The sequence below is a fragment of the Artemia franciscana genome, chromosome 18, assembly GCF_032884065.1.
Source record: "Artemia franciscana chromosome 18, ASM3288406v1, whole genome shotgun sequence".
In the NCBI taxonomy this organism is placed as follows: Eukaryota; Metazoa; Arthropoda; class Branchiopoda; order Anostraca; family Artemiidae; genus Artemia; species Artemia franciscana.
This window is the reverse complement of record NC_088880.1, coordinates 7,621,239-7,639,314: the sequence shown is the minus strand read 5'-3', so window position 1 is coordinate 7,639,314 and position 18,076 is coordinate 7,621,239. Positions and strand designations below refer to the sequence as shown.

Sequence of the window (18,076 nt, the reverse complement as noted above, 5' to 3'; positions counted from 1 at the left end):
GTTTTAGCGGTTTGAAACAGAGTTAAGCGTGATCTCAGCATGACAGGTTTTACAAGCAATTAATGCGGTGTTACCTAGTGACAATTTTAGTTGCTTACACTTAAATCTTCCCTCACGGGTTGGCGTAATCAGTTTCTACAGTTCTTCTCAATGACGACCTTTTTATAAAGCCTTTGACCAAAGACTGTCAAGGCCCAACCTCGACAGAGCACCATCCATCTCAAGATAATGACCAACCGTCATCCCTTGTCATCCATGTTTTTTAATCCCGCGAGTGATCTTAAGCCAAACAGGAGGAAGGTGGCCTTCAAGCATACGCACAATGTTCACAAGACCATCAACTGTTTTAATTACACCAGTCTTAAGTTGATTGCCATATTTCTTGAAAGTAGATATCAAGGATATATCTAAGACAATTATTTTCAAATCTTCCGAAGCAGGATTCAAGGTTCTTGGATACCACCCAAAATTTGCATATATTGAATCAAATAGTAGCCTTTCCTCTTTATTTGTGGATCACTTCTATATTTTTGGAACCTTCCATTGATATCTCTTTATTTTATGGGTATTTCATCATGAATTTACGACCGAGGAAAAAATCTAACAATAGAGATTAAAGGGATAATGTCAATATATTTACCGCTTTGTGAAACAATTCTTCCTATAGAATCTCAGACACAAAAGACAAAATCATTTGGATGTCAGAAGAACAATATACTCTTCATTAATGGATCAGAAAGCTAGTACACCCGACTTCCTTTGTTCTTTTGAAAGCTACTAAATCCTAGTTTTTTGTTCTTATGTTCATCTTGAAGAAAGAAACTATGAAGGTATTTAATTAGGAAGTTTTTTATTGAATAAATATGGCAGTCTAGGGGGACTTAAAAATGAAATTTTTAAGGTCCTTTGTAGTTTAGAAATTTACAGTCTTGGAAAACACTTTATCACTTAGAACGAAATTAAAATACCATAAAAAAGTAATTTTCAAAATATAGGGGGGGGGACTTTTTTGGCATTCTTACTTAAAAAAATTTTAAAATTTGCAATTATAAAGATCAAAATTTATATCTTCGTAAAATTAGGAGCTATCTACTCTTCAATAATGCATCAAAAAGCTAGTAGAGCCGAGTGTCTCTGTTCTTTCGAAAGTCAGCAGACCCGATTTTCTTCTTATTTTTTCTCATTTGAAAGTCGGTAGGGCCAAGTTTCCTTACTCTCATTTTTTTCACGAAGAAAGGAATTATGAAGGTGTTTAATTATGATGTTTTTTTAAATAAATAAGCCATGTAGTTTTATTTTACTGTCAACCTATTTATCGTAAAAATCAGGTCTAGAGTGTTCCGGGGATTTATAAATTAAAGCTAAAAGGAACTTTGCAATATTTAGGTTTGTCCATGACTACGAAGGACAATAGAAGTTTTTTCGTTAGAACACCAAAACATAGATTTTGCTTTTTGTATTTTTTTATGTAAGTTTATAATTCTTAATGAATTTCACTAGCATTCATTTTTACAAAAAGTTTAGATGTTTAAACATTGTCCAATAAATAGCTATGAACTAGACAGATTAAACATGCCAATTTTTAATTCTTTGGCTTATATTTACAGTGTTTTAATTTGTTTTAATTTATATTGCCCTTACTCTGCATCTTTTCTATTTTCTTGCTTTTAATTTTACTGTAAGATATCGTTTTTGATATCTCTTATTTCTTCTTCTACCGAGAACTTTTGAGTTTCTCCTTTTGATTTAGGTTGATTTTAATCTTCTTTCAATTTTCCGTTCGCTAGTTTCCTTTTTGACTATTTTCCTGTTAAAGTGTAGGTGATGATTCTTACTGTTTCTTAGATTAATGATTTTTAACTATTATTATTCATTCATTCGATTGTAATTTTATATTAATTTCCTTATCCACAGTTTTTCGCTAGTTTTATTCTGTTTCCGAGTTTTGTACTTTTGCTTTCTCCATTTTCAACAAGCTTTTGACTTAAATTTTTGAAGTGCATACCCCTTGCCTTTGCCAGATCATGACGTAGTTTTGCTTTTTCTATTTTTTGACAAGTGTCAGACTTGTAATAACGTACCAAAACAGTAAAAAAAATTATAACAAATATGCATCAAAAGGGTAGAATTTTGTTGTAATTCCAAATACATAAATCCATTAAGCTGAAAGGAATCCTTCAAGAGCTACGAGCCTGAGAGAATTAGCCCTATTTTAAAAAAAGGACAACATTTCCCATGAAACTAATTGATATGGAAGAAAATTATAACATCAAATTCAGCGTAGTAGAGAATCACAATGCAGAGGTTTCAAGTTAATATGAAAAGAAAGATTCCAAGCAAATTGTCACTTAGGCGCGTTCGTTTTTGTTTTGTTTTTTTCCTTTTGGGTGATCACATCAACCTAATGGTCCTAGAACATTGGGAGAAGACTCATTAAAATACAAAATAAAACTTCTGTGGCCGTTTGAATAAGTGATTCAACGTATTTCAGCGATTTTCAACGTACTTTTAATCTAGGGACTCAAAACTTCAAATTTCAAAACTTGATTCAGTCATTGAATAGAACTCGATCTAAGCTACGAAACGGTAATCCATTATTTTGTGTTTCACTTATACATTTAAACTATTGAAGAGCAGAAAAATAATGTCCCAGAACCTGCTTTGTCAATATAAGCCTTAATAACCTTTAAGTTGATATCTGTTTGTTTTTCGATTAATATAAATTTCTGGTATCAAAAGTGATGAAGTATCTAAAGTTATTTTTTATTTTATTTAGAAAGGGCCAATGTACTGAATGTGGTTCAAATTACTTGTATAAATATAAAATTTCTGCAAAATATCCAACAAATGGAAACAACTGAAAGTTTACACGAAATTTGAGTGACAAATTTAGAACAAGCCTTTGTAAAGACGGAGGCTTTAAATAAATTAGGAAGAGGAAGAGGCAGAGCACCGCTGTGTTGGCCTCGGGTGGCTTGGTGCTGCCTTGAATTGTTAGTAGTAGTATAAGCAGTAGTTTTATTTTAGTTCAACTTCACCCTAGATAATCCCTAAAATTTTCCCTTTAATATCCTAAAATTTAGCAATAGTCCCAGTAGAAGTAGAAACTATTCTAGCAGGGGTAGTAACAGTAGCTGAAGTAGTATACATTTTTTGCCTTTTAGTCAATTGATCATCCCTCTCATCATTCCCTGAAAGTTCCAACCCAATACTCTAAGTCGTTCCAGAGATACCCCCTTTTGACAACCTGCATACACACTGTGTGTTTTGATTTGGTGTACCACTCCATTAAAATTCTCTAAAAATTTCACCTTAATACCCTTACCCTTTTTGAACAACTAGGGTCAAAAATGCTCCCCGTCCCCAATAATAGACACTATGTAAGAAAATGGATGTTTTTTTGCAATGGAAAGCAATGGATTGCTTTCGAATTGTCGAAAGCAATGGTTGTCATAACAACAAGAACATAATTGTAAATTGTGTTCTAGTCTTAGGAGGCACAGGGGTGTAAACTATACTCCATTTCGTGTCAGTTTTTATTTAGTTTTTAATTTGACTTGATTATTTACAGTAATTACTGTTCGTGTTGGGTTGATAGCAATTTATGGTAGTTTTGCGCTTGAAAAATTATTTGACTTTATTTCTGCTAATCTTCGGTCTAGTTTGGCTCTATACTTTTTTCTGCAACTTCTAAGAATTTGGATGCTTAATGCTGGGTCTCAATTTAATTAATTGATAGTCTTAACATGAATTTTTTGTATCAGGTTTTTGCTACTGCTGGGAGATTTTTTGATTAATTGATATTCTTACATTCGATATCATAGATCAAGTTTTTCCTCAGATTAACTCTTTTTTTGGCCGAAGTTCAATAACAAAAATATAGTTAAAATGTATTTTGGATGATTTTTTTCAAACTTCGAATAGTCCAAAATGAAAAAATAAACAGAAAATTCTGTTACATAAATGTATATCAAGAAAACTCAGATTTGAAATTACTAGGGCTCAGGACAAATAAAAATAAACTACTTGTTATTTTTGGCTATTAAAAAAGCAGCAAGTCAATGTTTTCCCTGGGGGTCGGTTCTATTCGTCTTTGATTAACTGAATAATTTTGGGAAAGATCCTAAGAAGAGAAACAGATGATGAGCATAGATACAGATGATTCTGTAGCAACAGATACAGATACAGGTGATTGAGTGGATCAGTATTTCTTTGAAATATAGACTTTGAAAATCAGTAGAGCACCGACAGATTCAGCTGCTAGCAAAACTTGCTTGACATTGACTTTTAGAACTTCGTCATTGCTTGACATTGACTTTTAGAACTTCGTCATGCGAACCATAAAAACTTGCTTGTTTCTGTTGTGGCTGAATCACAGGGACCCTCACGGTGCTTCCATCTACTGATACAGATCGAGTAGCAAGCAAGGCAAAGCCCATGTCTCTTGCTATTTTACAGTCAAAATAGAGAGAACATCAGGGGAGATATAACTTTTCTTCCATACCAATTTTCGGTTTTACAAACCGAGACTGCATTATATCCAGCAAACCCTTTTGGAGTTCCTCAGCAACATTTGAGAGACCACTCTCTCTAAACATAGTTTGAGTTTGAGAGCAGGCTATCCCAACTTATAAATACAGATTTGTAAGCTATGTATAAGTATGCATGAGTTCGTGTATGTATTAGACTTGTTTATATGTATGAGGCGTGTTCATATGTACGAGGCTTGAATCCGTTATTCTTCTTCGTATCGGCCATTTTCGAAATATTTTTGTGTACTACTACTAACAATTTATTACAGCACCACGTCGTCTGACGCTTGGTGATCCCAATATGCTCCAAACCCCTCCACTTTCCTCCCTTCTAAAAATCTCTGATTTTCCGTAAATCTTCTGTTTTCCATAAATGTTCCCTAATTATATTCAGGGACGGCCTACTGGCCACAGACGATAACGACAAAGACGGTATTTAGCAGTCTCTCACTCTTCATCCACGGGAAGTGTCCTAGCCATTTCACCTTTCTCTTTTTATAAGCCTAGAAAGCGTGATAGAATCATATTTTTCGTACAGTTTACTGTCTAAAATAAGGTCAGGCGGTTGGGTACCCAAAAAGCTCCATTAGCTCATAAGCTCCATTAGCTAATGGATAGCTCCATTATGATATATATATATATATATATATATATATATATATATATATATATATATATATATATATATATATATATATATATATATATATATATATATATCATGAAAAGAGAAATCACCAATGCAACAGCACAAATACACAAAAAAAAAAAAAAAAAAAAAAAAAAAAAGACAGAAGGAGAAAAGCAAGACTGTTTTCCTAAATTAGTGATTAATATAGACCAGCACTTGAATGAAGCCTTAACCCTACTCATCCATACAATCACATAGGTCAAACAGCATAGCCACACACAATCAACCATAAAGAATAATCCATGGACAGGCAGTCATGTCGTCAATAAGTATAAGTCGTCATTTACCAAACAATAGAAAAAATAATATAGACAAATAGTTCAGAGGCAACACCCAACATAAGGGCTCATCAGGAGAATACACTGGCCTATATAGGGTTTCGCCACTCTAAATTCTCTACCCAGCACAGTGTTGTGGCTACCACAGAATATCCATGGCATCCCCGCGTCAGGTATCACCCCCAAAATACATGCCTATGAAAAAAAAAACAGCAAATGTAAAACAACCAAGTAAAACCAAAACAAGCTCATCCTGTTAATATATCCCTCCCTTTAGCAACAATAGGTAAATTAAATATTATAAATTTTACCAAATCACAAATATTAACACATTGCAAAAAACCTGAATGAACTAAACAAGAATTCATCTTTACCATGTGGCTAATTTTTAAGAAAATCCGCTCAATTAGAAACACAATTCAAAATAAATGGCGCTGTGACAACATTTCTCGAACCTCCGAAATTAGTTGAAAATTTCTTTAAGTATTTCTAGATAATTCTTTTGATATTTATTTAAAAGTTCCCTATAATGAAAACTAAATTTTTTAAATTGCCAAGTTAATTTATTTGCAGAAAAACCTCTTGATATCAATTTTTGGCTTAAGATTTTACATCTATTTTTAAAATCAATATAATTACTACAAATCCTTGCATAACGAAGTAACTGTGAGAAAAACGCTGAATATGTGATATTTGAGTGTATGTTACTTTCAGGGAATGGGAAACTAATCACTTCAAAATCAAAACCATATATATATATATATATATATATATATATATATATATATATATATATATATATATATATATATATATATATATATATATATATATATATATATATATATATATATATAGGATAGCTCCAATTATAAGCTCCATTATCTCCATTTTTCTCTGCAAAACATCGAGTAAATCTTTTTCCGTTTTTCAGATCGTCAGAAACTTACTTGACCTCTTTTAACACTGTAGCTTCCAATATTCTAGTCCTGGATCACACACTTATATTTTATTCTTTCAAACTTTTTCATCTGTAAAGAAACACCATGGGCCTTGGCTATTCTGTCTTTAACATTTTCTCTGTGCCAACTGTCTTTACTAATAAGACTACCTAGGTAAGTAAAAATGCCCAACTGATCAATGTTCTCGTTACCCAGTATCACCTTCACCTATGCTTAGTTTAAAAGATATAGTCTTCATAAGCCTATTTTTGGGCCCTGGACTCCTGCAACATCCAAAACAAATCATTCTTTTTGCTCTAATTTATATCTTGAAGGCTGAACTCATCAGCAAAATCTAATCCAAAAAGATTCATCCATTGATTAAAGGTTCTTCTTTTGCCTTGGCTTCTTAGGACAAAGTCCATCAAAATGTATCATATAATTGGGGATAGACCAGAAACCTGTTTACCTCCTAATTTAATACGAAAATAACTGCTAAACTCATTTCATGCCGTAACCACAGCAATCTTTTAGTGGTTATATAGCACCAAACATTTTAATGTAATAGACTGGTACATCATACAAGGATAGGACCTTTGTTTAAACCTTTTGAGTGCCTGAATCAAACGCTTGCCCATATTCCATTAGGCTGGGGACTAAAGGGTTTTGGTGAATAAGGCACTTCTCACTTATGCTAGAATTAAATCCAAGAATTTGAAATTTGGTAGATATCCTCTCCTCCTCCCCTAAGGAGATTCATTTACTGGACTATCAGCACAAGGGGTCATTATTTTCAACCTTTTTGGTACTATCACTTGCTCATCTTCTTTACTTCCAAAGAGTAACTTATCTTTAAATTCTTTTCTATATCTTTACTTGCAATTTTGCCATGGCTTAGCACTTTTTCAAAATGTTTTGAACATCTCTCTTGACACTTTCCTTACTACAAATTGCAGAATGCTCCTATCCTTAACTAATAAATTAACTTAACTAATAAGTCCAGACTGACTACTCCTTTTTAATGTTTCGGATGTCTGTAAAATATTATACTACCATGCCACCTCATTGCATCTTCCAGATCTTCAGCAATTCAATCAAAGGCCATCATTTCATACCTCCTCAATTCCAATTTAATGCTTGCTCCAATCTTCCCAAATTCATTTTGTTTTCATATAGATGTTTTCTTTAAATAATCCTTGTACAAACCCCTCCTTATCATCTCTACTAATTATTAACCATATATTCCTATTAGTGATAACTAACTTTCCTCCCCAAGACTTCATCAGTGACTTAACAAACTATTTTACTAAAATTATTCCATTCATCTTTTGAATTCTCATACTTTAGACTCTGAAATTTTGTAATCACGGTTCCTGAAAAGGCTCTCTCAAATTCTTATCCTAGAGTCTATCTAAATCACAGTCACTTTCCCACTCTTTCTAACTTTCAGCTTTAAATAAACGCTGGATGCCACTGGTGGTTATCACTACATTTAACATGCATAAAATCATTCCAACATACTCAACTATCATGTATGAATCCTGCCAGTCTTGGATTTAAAATAACGTAACAAGGTTAAACGTATCACCAACATTTAAAATAGGGTTGTCATCAAGTAAAGCAAAAGCAAGCAAGCAAAGCTAGATTCTTGAAAAAAATAATACTAAAAGAGCCAAAAATGACTAGATTCTTGAAAAAATCAACTAAAACAACAAAAAAGTCACCAAAGTTATAATCTAGCAGCATTAACAGGAAACTGTAATTGCTCTAACGGTGCCAGTGTGCGTGGCACAGCACCACCGACGCCAATACTGGCGGTACTAGGTTATGGTATCGTAGTGGAGACGGGTCACAGATTTCATACGTTCTTCTCAATTGATATTATAGCCAGTATGGGTACGACATGTGTGCTACCTGTGAAGGAGTAGTAAGTGCCACACTATTTGGCCCAAGGTGTCAAGGCATGTGCCAACAATAATTTATATATATAAATATCTCTTTGGAGGGGAGTGGGTCCTCTAAGGACTATTTTCATGACTTTAAAATCCAAAACTTTCTTCTGAACCCTACCGATATTTTGGGAAAATAATCAATACTATCGTAGAAAGTGACTCTCTCTTATTACCAATGTCCACCCCAATATTAACTAGCTGAACCCTAAACGGGAAGTATCGTAGAGAGTGTATATACACAAAAGAAGTAAGGTCGCCTCTTTCACCATCATGTGACGCCACGGGTCAATGAAATCAATGAGACCCAAAATTGAATTTTCTATGCCAATAAATTATATGTAAATGGCAAGATTTAGATAATCCGTGATAAGATAAAACTAGAACTTCAAAACCATCCATTTTCTTCCCTCTAGCAATATTATTACATTGGTAAAAGGCTAGCCTCCAACGGATTTTAACTTTTAGATAACATGATTTTGTAGGTAAATCCATCAATAAAAGAAAAAGGACATATCTGATGAGAAAGGGGCAAGGCATCAACAGCTCCCTGTAAGATAAATGGTAACCAGCTTGCCAGACTGGTCAACCTTTAATTACACCAAACACTGTACACCACCTTCAAAGCCTCCATTACTCTGCTGACTTTCCATCTCTGACCATTGTCTCTGCTGCCACTCTCAACAGATTGTTCCAGGATCCATCGTCTTCCTACATGCCTTGACATTAGAACGCTGTTGGAAGTCTTAAGTCAAGATTTTTAAAACAGTGACTTGCTTGCATTAGGGGATCTGTTCTCACTTATTGCAATAGTAGATTATGTTTTAAATAAACCGTCTGGTCTTTTCATGTCTTTTCTTCCAAGAGACCTTCTCTTGGATTCTGATGAAAAATATACATTAAAATATCCGGTTGAGTTTTCAGACTTTTAGGTTTGAGTGGCATTTAATAACGTCCCACTTACATGTGCATAATAAACTTAATTATTACAATACATTTGTGTTCAAATTTTACTTTGTATTTACTCTTTTAGTTTTTCCAATACCAGGCAGTGTTGGAATTTATACCCATTTGAAAGCCCATTTTTAAATACTTCATTTCAAAGTTACGCTAATAAAGTACAATTGATACTGCCTAAAATAATCACCACCACAGTAGTCTTATGGGCAATACTCTAGAACTTACAGCCTGAGACTCTAAAGAATATACTCTCAACATTATTGCATATACCATAAGCCTTTTACCTACATATTCAGGTCACGACAATTATAATAATTCTTTTTACTTGGGTTGAATTAAAATGGTCATATGGCATGCACTTGGGTAAAATTTTTAGGGGATTTAAATTTTTCTGGAGATTTTTCGAACCTATACTTTTTGGAACTTTTTTTACCCCAAATCGTTTGAACTTTGGATTTTGGTGATTCAAAACTTGATAGTTTCAAAATTTTTTGACAGTTTTCATTACAGTTCATTGGTTAATATATAAGTCTATGTATCATCCGTCCATGCGCAATTCCTAGGACTTATGCCAGATTTGCCTCTCATTCCATCAAATGATCTGTCTTAACTTTTTACAATGAGCCATTGCTTGATGCCCACACATACTTAATTTAATTCAAGTAGTTGCAAAGAATTTTCAAAGAAGTTGGCTCAAAGTGTTTTGTACTCTGTTTTACACAAAGCTCGATGAATATATGTTTTTTTAAATCAAATATGTGGTTCAAAATGTTTTGTACTCTATTTTGCACAATGCTCGATAAACCTACGTTTCTTTAAATGAAAGGTATAGTGAAAAATATTATGTACTCCGTTTTGCCGACATAATATACCAGATATGGTATACTAGAGTCTAACATAGGTAGATTAGGCTTTTACCAAAGTCTGAGAGAGGTGAATCGGATCTTTTTTAGAGTTAGAGACATATGAAGCGGAAATTTATAAGGATTCAGTCGGACACAGACACTACTACCAGCTCACAAGTTTAATTTGTTTTTTTACCAAACTCTGAGAGATGGGAATAAGATTCTGTTTAGAGTTAAAGAAATATAAAGTAGAAATTTATCAAGATTCAGTCAGACACAGACACCACTACCAGCGAAAAATTGGTATGCTGGAGTCTGAAATGGGTTAATTAAGTTTTAACCAATGTCTGGGAGAGATGAATCAGATTCTTTTTATAATTAGCGACATTTGAAGGGGGATTTATCGAGACCAAGTCAGACACAGACGCTACTACCAGCTTATAAGTGGTATATTAGAGTCTGAAATATGTGAATTAGGTTTTAACCAAAGTATGAGAGAGATGGATCGGATCTTTTTTAGAGTTAGAGACATATGAAGTGGAAATTTATCAGGATTCAGTCAGACACAGACACTTACCAACTCACCAGTGGTATACTAGAGTCTGAAATAGTCTAATTTGTTTTTTTTACCAAACTCTGAGAGAGGGGAATCAGGTTCTGTTTAGAGTTAAGGAAATATAAAGAGAAATGAATTGGATTCTTTATAGAGTTAGAGATATATGAAGTGGGAATTTATCAAGATTCAGTCAGACACAGACACTACTACAAGCTTACAAGTAGTATACTAGAGTCTGAAATAGGTGAATTAGATTTTTACTAAAGCCCGAGAGACATGAATCGGATTTTTTTTAGAGTTAGAGACATATTGATATTCTAGAGTTTAAAATAGGTAAATTAAGTTTTTACGAAAGTTTGAGAGAGATTAATCGAATTGTTTTCAGATTTAGAGACATAGAAATTGGGAATTTATCAAGATTAATTCAGAGACACACACTACTACTAGCTGACAAGTGGTGAACTAAAGTTTGAAAATAGCTGAATTAGGTTTTTACCAAAGTCTGAAATAGGTGATTTAGGATTTTTACCAAAGTCTGAGAGAGATCAAACGGATTCTTTTTAGAGTTAAGAACATATGAACTAGGAAATTATTCAGATTCAGTTAAACACAGACACTACTCTGAGCTCACAAGTGGCATATTAGAGTCTGAATAAGTGAATTAAGGTCTTACTTAAGTCTGAGAGAGATGAATCGTATTCTTTTTAGAGCAAGACATATATGAAGTGGGAATGTATCAAGATTCAGTCAGACACAGACTCTATTACTAGTCACAAGTGATATACTAGAGTCTGAAATAGGTGAATTAGGTTTTTACTAAAGTCTGAGACAGATGAATTGTATTCTTTTTAGAGTGAGCCATATATGAAGTGGGAATTTATCAAGATTCAGTCAGACACAGACACTACTACCAGATCACAAGTTATATACTAGAGTCTAAAATAGATGAATTAAGTTTTTACGAAAGTCTGAGAGAGATGAATCAGATTCGATTTAGAGTTAGAGACATATGAAATGGGAGTCTGAAATAGATGAATTAGGTTTTTACCAAACTCTGAGAGAGATGAGTCAAATTCTTTTTAACCTCAGAGACTTATGAAGTGGTGTTTTATAAGCATTCCGATTCAGTCGTATAAACGTCGTATATAACAGCTCATAAGTGATATACAAGGGTCTGAAATGGGTGAATTAGGATTTTTACAAAATCTTGGGATAAAAGAATCAGATTTTTCTTAGACAAAGACACTTCTACCAGCTTAAAAGAGGTATACTAGAGTCCGAAATAGGTGAATTAAGTTTTCACCAAAGTCTGAGAGGGATGAATCAGATTCTTTTTAGAGCTAGAGGCGAGTCCAAAAGGCAGTTCAAAAAATTCCAAGTCCATAAAAGGGGGGCAAGAGGTTGAAGGTTCTGTTGGAGATGGGACATTGATGACCATAAGTTTTTTTTTAAAAAGTACCACAGCAATTGATTTATTGGTGACATATTTTCGTTGGTCTATTTTGCCCAGGTGCATGTTTTAAGAAGAAAAGGGATAGCAGATCTGTCACTTTTTGATTCATTAAAATTCAATTCGTATTATAAAATCTGTTACCCAAGTGCAGGTCTTAAGACCAATTTCATTCAACTGAAATAATTTTTTTTTTATATAATTCTTATGACCTGAATATGTAAGTCAAAGGTTTATGGTATATGCCATGAGGCTTAGGGTATATTTGTAGACCCTAAGTCTATGAACTCTGGAGTATTGCCCCAAACACTACAAGACACTTGCCAAGTTTGAGTTCTAGCCCAACTAAGCTAAACATGTTTCTTCAATCTAATTTCCTCGTTTCACCAATAGCTGCAACATAGTAGAGTGTTTACACCAACGGAAAATATTCTAATATTTGGCACTTTTTGTCTCCGATCGAATTGAATATATAATAGAAGGAAACCTGTACTTAGGAGATACCAACACACATAAAGTAAAAGCCTATGGGGGGGGCCTAAAATCCTAAAAAAAAAATTAACAAGAAAAGTCTGACATTATAATAACATACGTTTGCTGGTTAGAGGCCCCAGTGAAGCGAGGCCACAGAAGTAAGGGCTAGCAGTCCTAAGCTGTCAATGGTAGCATGCAAAATCAGCGGAAGATATTGTCGCCTTCTTCAGGGCGAAAGGCCTGAACAAGCAAAACGGCGTGAAAAAATTCTAAGAATTAGGCTTTTTTAGCTAAGAGGCGCATAGTTTGTGCCGTATCGGCTAATTAAATTTACATTTAACGTCAACCAATTGACAAATATCTGCTGGAGGGGAATATGTTTTAAAACAATGAAGGGATAGACAATCTTAATAACAATTAAACAAACGGAAGGAGGAACCAAACAAATCCAAAAATTCTTCGGAGGTTGGCATCTAATCTTTCTACATATGGCCTTCAGCAGCGCTAACTTCTGTCGAAAATAGTTAATTTTCGTTAAAACCATCTTTCCCGGCACCCTCCCGTTAATGCTAATACAAACCAGTAGAACCAGAAATCACTAATATACATTAAGGAAAACGAAAATTGAGGGGAACAACTTCTGTTTTCATTTAGGCTATATATTCGGAAAAGCACTTATTGGGAAAGTATTGTTTTCGCTCACTCAGATGGGAGCTTTCGACAGGCCTATAGTGTTGAGGTGTCAAGTCGTTACGCTTTTGTGCTTTCGGGGTATGTCTTGTTAAAGTGCAGTACTTTATCCGTTTCATCAAGAATCAATAAGATAATGAAAGAATCTTGAAGGAAAGGCTTTTGAAGTACAGGTTTCTTTTCGAAAGCTGAACAAAGAGCTATAAGATCAAGGACAACATAAATCTATAAATGATGCGTAGACGGTCTGGGATTTTAGCAAAAGAAAGATGACCCAGTTTGTGTTTTACTGAAAAAGGGGATGGTCGTAGCAATAGGTTCCTAGTATAGAGTGAACCAAGGCCGTTTTAAATTTTTGGAATTTAAGAATTGCCATAGGGTATTGATTCAGGAAGGGTAAATATTATCCATGTTCAACCGAAAATTAAAAATTAATAATGGAAACGAATTAATGGAAGTTTCAAAAAGAGCTATGAATCCCTCAAATACGCTTGTTTTATCCTTGTTTAATCGAGAGTTAACAAGATTTTCCTCCATTACCCCTTGACCCACTACAGTATACCACATAGTAATTATACATTATCTCCACAGATTAATAATACTAACGGACTATCGAACATTTACTATGAATTTGTCGTGACCTTGGTCAAGAGTTTGTATAAGGTCAGATTAAGAAAACTTGTTGACATTGGGGAATTTTAATGACCCCCCTATTAATCTACAAATTGAACCTAATAGTAACATACATAATCAAAATAGGGTATTCAGATAATCCTTTGTGACTCAATCTTGACAAAACATCAATTTGAACTTCACAGGCAACACAAGTCTTATCAACAACATTGCTTTTACCATTTTATTTGTATTTAGGTAGTCCTAAGGGTGTTCAGAGGCCAACTGGAGGTCATACAGTTGTTCTTCCATGGACGATGAAAAAAATTTATGGTATGGCACCAGGAGAGCGGTGGTGGGCAGCCTCTGACCTCGGCTGGGTTGTTGGACACTCATTTATCTGCTATGCACCTCTCTTAGCTGGTTGTACCACTTTAATTTATGAAGGCAAACCTGTTGGCACACCAGATCCAGGTCAATTCTCAAGGTAACCCTAGAATGATGAGATAAATTGCAAATCCTAGAATGATAAGATAAATTGCAAAATCTGACACCTGGGAAAAAAAAAACAAAAAAAAACACACACACACACCCGTGATCAGTCTTCTGGCAAACAATACGAAGTTCCACATTTTTGTAGATAGGAGCTTGAAACTTTTACAGTAGGGTGCTCTGATATGCTGAATGCGATGGTGTGATTTTTTTTGAAATTCTATGACTTTTAGGGGGTTTTCCCCCCTATTTTCCAAAATAAAGCAAATTTTTTTATCCTCGTAACTTTTGATGACAAAGACTAAATTTGATGACATTTATATATAGCATAAAAATCCGATTCTTTTGATGTATCCTTTAGTATCAAAGTTCCGTTTTTCAAAGTTTCTTTTACTATTGAGCCGGGTCGCTCCTTACTACAGTTCGTTACCACGTACTGTTTAATAAGATTAATTGCAAATCTTTGACTTATTTGATTTATAGTAAAATACAGAACATTCATATGGTTCAATCTATTATGATGTATTAGCAGAACTGATTTATCTTATTTCTACTAGTTAAAATAAATAAAACATTATGCAATATAAAAAGTTTCTGTAATAAAACTTCATAATCTTGGAGGTGATCCAAGAAAATTTTCAACTGAAGGTGCATCCAAAAAAGTGATATTTTTACTTTTGGCCATTTAAGGAATGAATCAGTACAGTTAAGGAAATTGTATTGATTCACTGGATCTAACCTGGATTACTATAGTGAAGAAATAAATCACCAATGCCGTGTTTCTTAAACACAGTATTTTGCTCTCCCTAAAATAATTCAAAAATAAAACCCAATTATCCCTCTATTATAACCCTATAGAAACGTTTGATATATAATTTTGTTTGGTCTATGTTTAGATTTATAATTATATTTTGTGTTTTCTATCTGAATTGTATACCATTTTCAAAACAAGTTTTCAAATTGATTGGAACAAATGATTGGAACAATCATTTGTTCACAATCAAAACATTTTCAAAGGATTGGAACAAAAAGTCAAACATTAGCGTAAAGAGTGAGGTACTGAGAGGGGGGCGACCCCCTCATATACGTAATAATTTCTGTTCCTTTTAACTTTTAATTTTGTTCCTTACTTTCAGTTGGAAAAAGCTTGTTTATTTTGTTTAATAACTACCACAAGCCGAAAACATATAATATCTTTGGTTTATTATCACATAAAAATCATAGTTAAGAAGCTACTTAAGATAATAATAAATGCTAAGGTTGGCCGAAAAATAACACAAACAAATGGTTGTTTATATGGGCCATTATTTTAGAACATTCTAACTTTAGCGCAAAGAACGAGGTACTCACGAGGGGAACAAACTCCCTCATGTACGTAATATGAAGGTGGTTTGCTCCCTCATCAAGATCTCACCCTTTACGCTAAAGTTTGAATTTTGTTCCAATTCTTTACGAGTACCCCCTGAATCCCAAAAGCCATTTAATTAGAATAAATAGCTCTATTGATTTTACTAAAAATACTTTAGCGTAAAGAGCGAGATATTGACGAGGGGGTTAACTCTCCAATATACGTAATAATTTCCATTCCTTCTAAGTTTTAATGATGCTCCTAACTTTCAGTTGGATTTTTTTTATGTAATTTCTTATTGTTTCTAAATAATGCTGGGAAATTCAGCGCTCTCTTTATGAAAATCCTCTTCCCCCATGAAAAATTCCTTAATGGAAAGATACTCCCCTCAACCCCCCTCCACAAGAATAAATCCCCTGAAAATGTCTGTGTGCTTCCCAATAACCAATACTATGTGTAAACAATGGTCAAAGTTCATGACCTGCAGCCATTCCCCCGGGGAATGTGGGGGATTAAGTCAAAGACGTCAAAGACATAGTTATTAGATTTTCCGACTATGTTGAACAAAATGGCTATTTCAAAATTTTGATCCGGTGACATTGGGAAAAAATGAGTGTTGGAGGGGGCCTAGTTGTCTTCCAAATTTTTTGGTCACTTAAAAGACAATTAGAACTTTAATTTCCGTTCAAATGAGCCCTCTTGTGACATTCTAGGACCACTGGGTCGATACGATCACCCCTGAGAAAAAAAACTGAAACAAAAAACAAATAAACACGCATCCGTGATTTTTCTTCTGGCAAAAAATACAAAATTTCACATTTTTGCAGATAGGAGCTTGAAACATCAGAAAGTATGGTTCTCTGATCCGCTGAATCTGATGGTATAACTTTAATTAAGATTCTATGACTTTTAGAGGGTGTTCCTCCCTTTTTCGAAAATAAGTCGATTTTTTAGGCTCTTAACTTTTGATCGGTAGGACTAAAGTTGATGAAACTTACAGATTTCAAATCAGCATAAAAATCTGATTCCTTTGATGTATCATATTTGTATTAAAATTCTGTTTTTTAGAGTTTTGCTGACTCTTGAGCAGGGTCGCTCCTTAGTTACAGTTCGTTACCACGTACTGTTTGATATGAAGCTTTTTTAAAGTTCTAACAGTCTTGGCGTTAAGAGCAAGATTTTGAGGAGGGGGCAACCCCTCATATGCGGAATATTTTCTGTTCGTTTTGAGTTTTAATGTTCTTCTGTTGCTTTTTTGTTTTGAGTTTTGAGATAGCCATTTGTTTACAAAACAAAGTAGAACTTTCAACTATGTATTAGGTGGCTATCTTAAAATTTTGATCAGATGTCCTTTGGGAGAAAATGGACTTGGAAGGGGATTAGGTGTCCTCCAATCTTTTTGGTCGCTAAAACAGGACACTAGAACTTTTGCTTTATGCTCAAAGAGCTCCTTTCTGATCTTATAGGAAATTTGGGCCAATACGATCCACCCTGAAAAAAAAACGACAAAAACGAACAAATAAAAAAAAACATAGAAAATCCGTGGTCTTTCTTCTGACAAAAATACAAAATTCCTTGTTTTTGTGGACAGGAGCTCAAAACCTTCACAGTAGAGTTCACTGACATGCTGAGTTTGATGGTGTTGTTTGTTTTTTTGTTTTGTTTTTTTTTGAAACGCCAGCGGATATTTTCCAAGGGGGAGGGGAGGAGGGTAAACGCTGGCCACTGTTTTCTTCATAATCAAGTTTTTTTTTTAATCAACTCGATAGCGTATGATATAGCTATAGTATTGGCTAATATTAGCAGTACTTATAAAGTGGATTTCACTTTTTCTACTTAAGAAATAAGATGTCGGATTGTAACTGAAATTTAGGACAAAATTAGAATATTCAAATTTTTGAGTTGTTTTACAATAAATTTTTATCAAAAATGTTGCAATATAATTTTTAGTGTATGGGCAGATGGGTTGTTGCTAATGGCTATATCATGACCCCTCACAACCTTTGGCAAAAGGTCTGTAAGTCATGAAGTTTGTCCATTGTTTACGTACAGCGTATGTTATTGGCAAGTATACAGACACTTTTCCAAGGGAGGGGGAGTGAAATTTCAGCTAAGAGTATTTTCCAAAGGGAGAATTCACCATGGGAAGGGAAGTTTCTAGGGGCTGAACTTTTCAAGGGAAATTTTACACTGCGGGGAATTTGTTAGAATTCCTATACCAGACCATTTTTATTTGTCTTACTGACTCGATTTTAGAT

General features: G+C 34.0%; 1 protein-coding gene across 1 annotated transcript in view; it reads left to right on the top strand.

Moving 5' to 3' along the window:
* LOC136038557 (acyl-CoA synthetase short-chain family member 3, mitochondrial-like) overlaps positions 1–18,076 on the top strand; it is a 150,463-nt gene that overhangs the window by 68,417 nt on the left and 63,970 nt on the right. Inside the window, exon 8 of the mRNA XM_065721727.1 lies at positions 14,237–14,465. Within this exon, the coding sequence (XP_065577799.1) occupies positions 14,237–14,465 (229 nt within the window). The remainder of the gene's footprint in view (positions 1–14,236; positions 14,466–18,076) is intronic.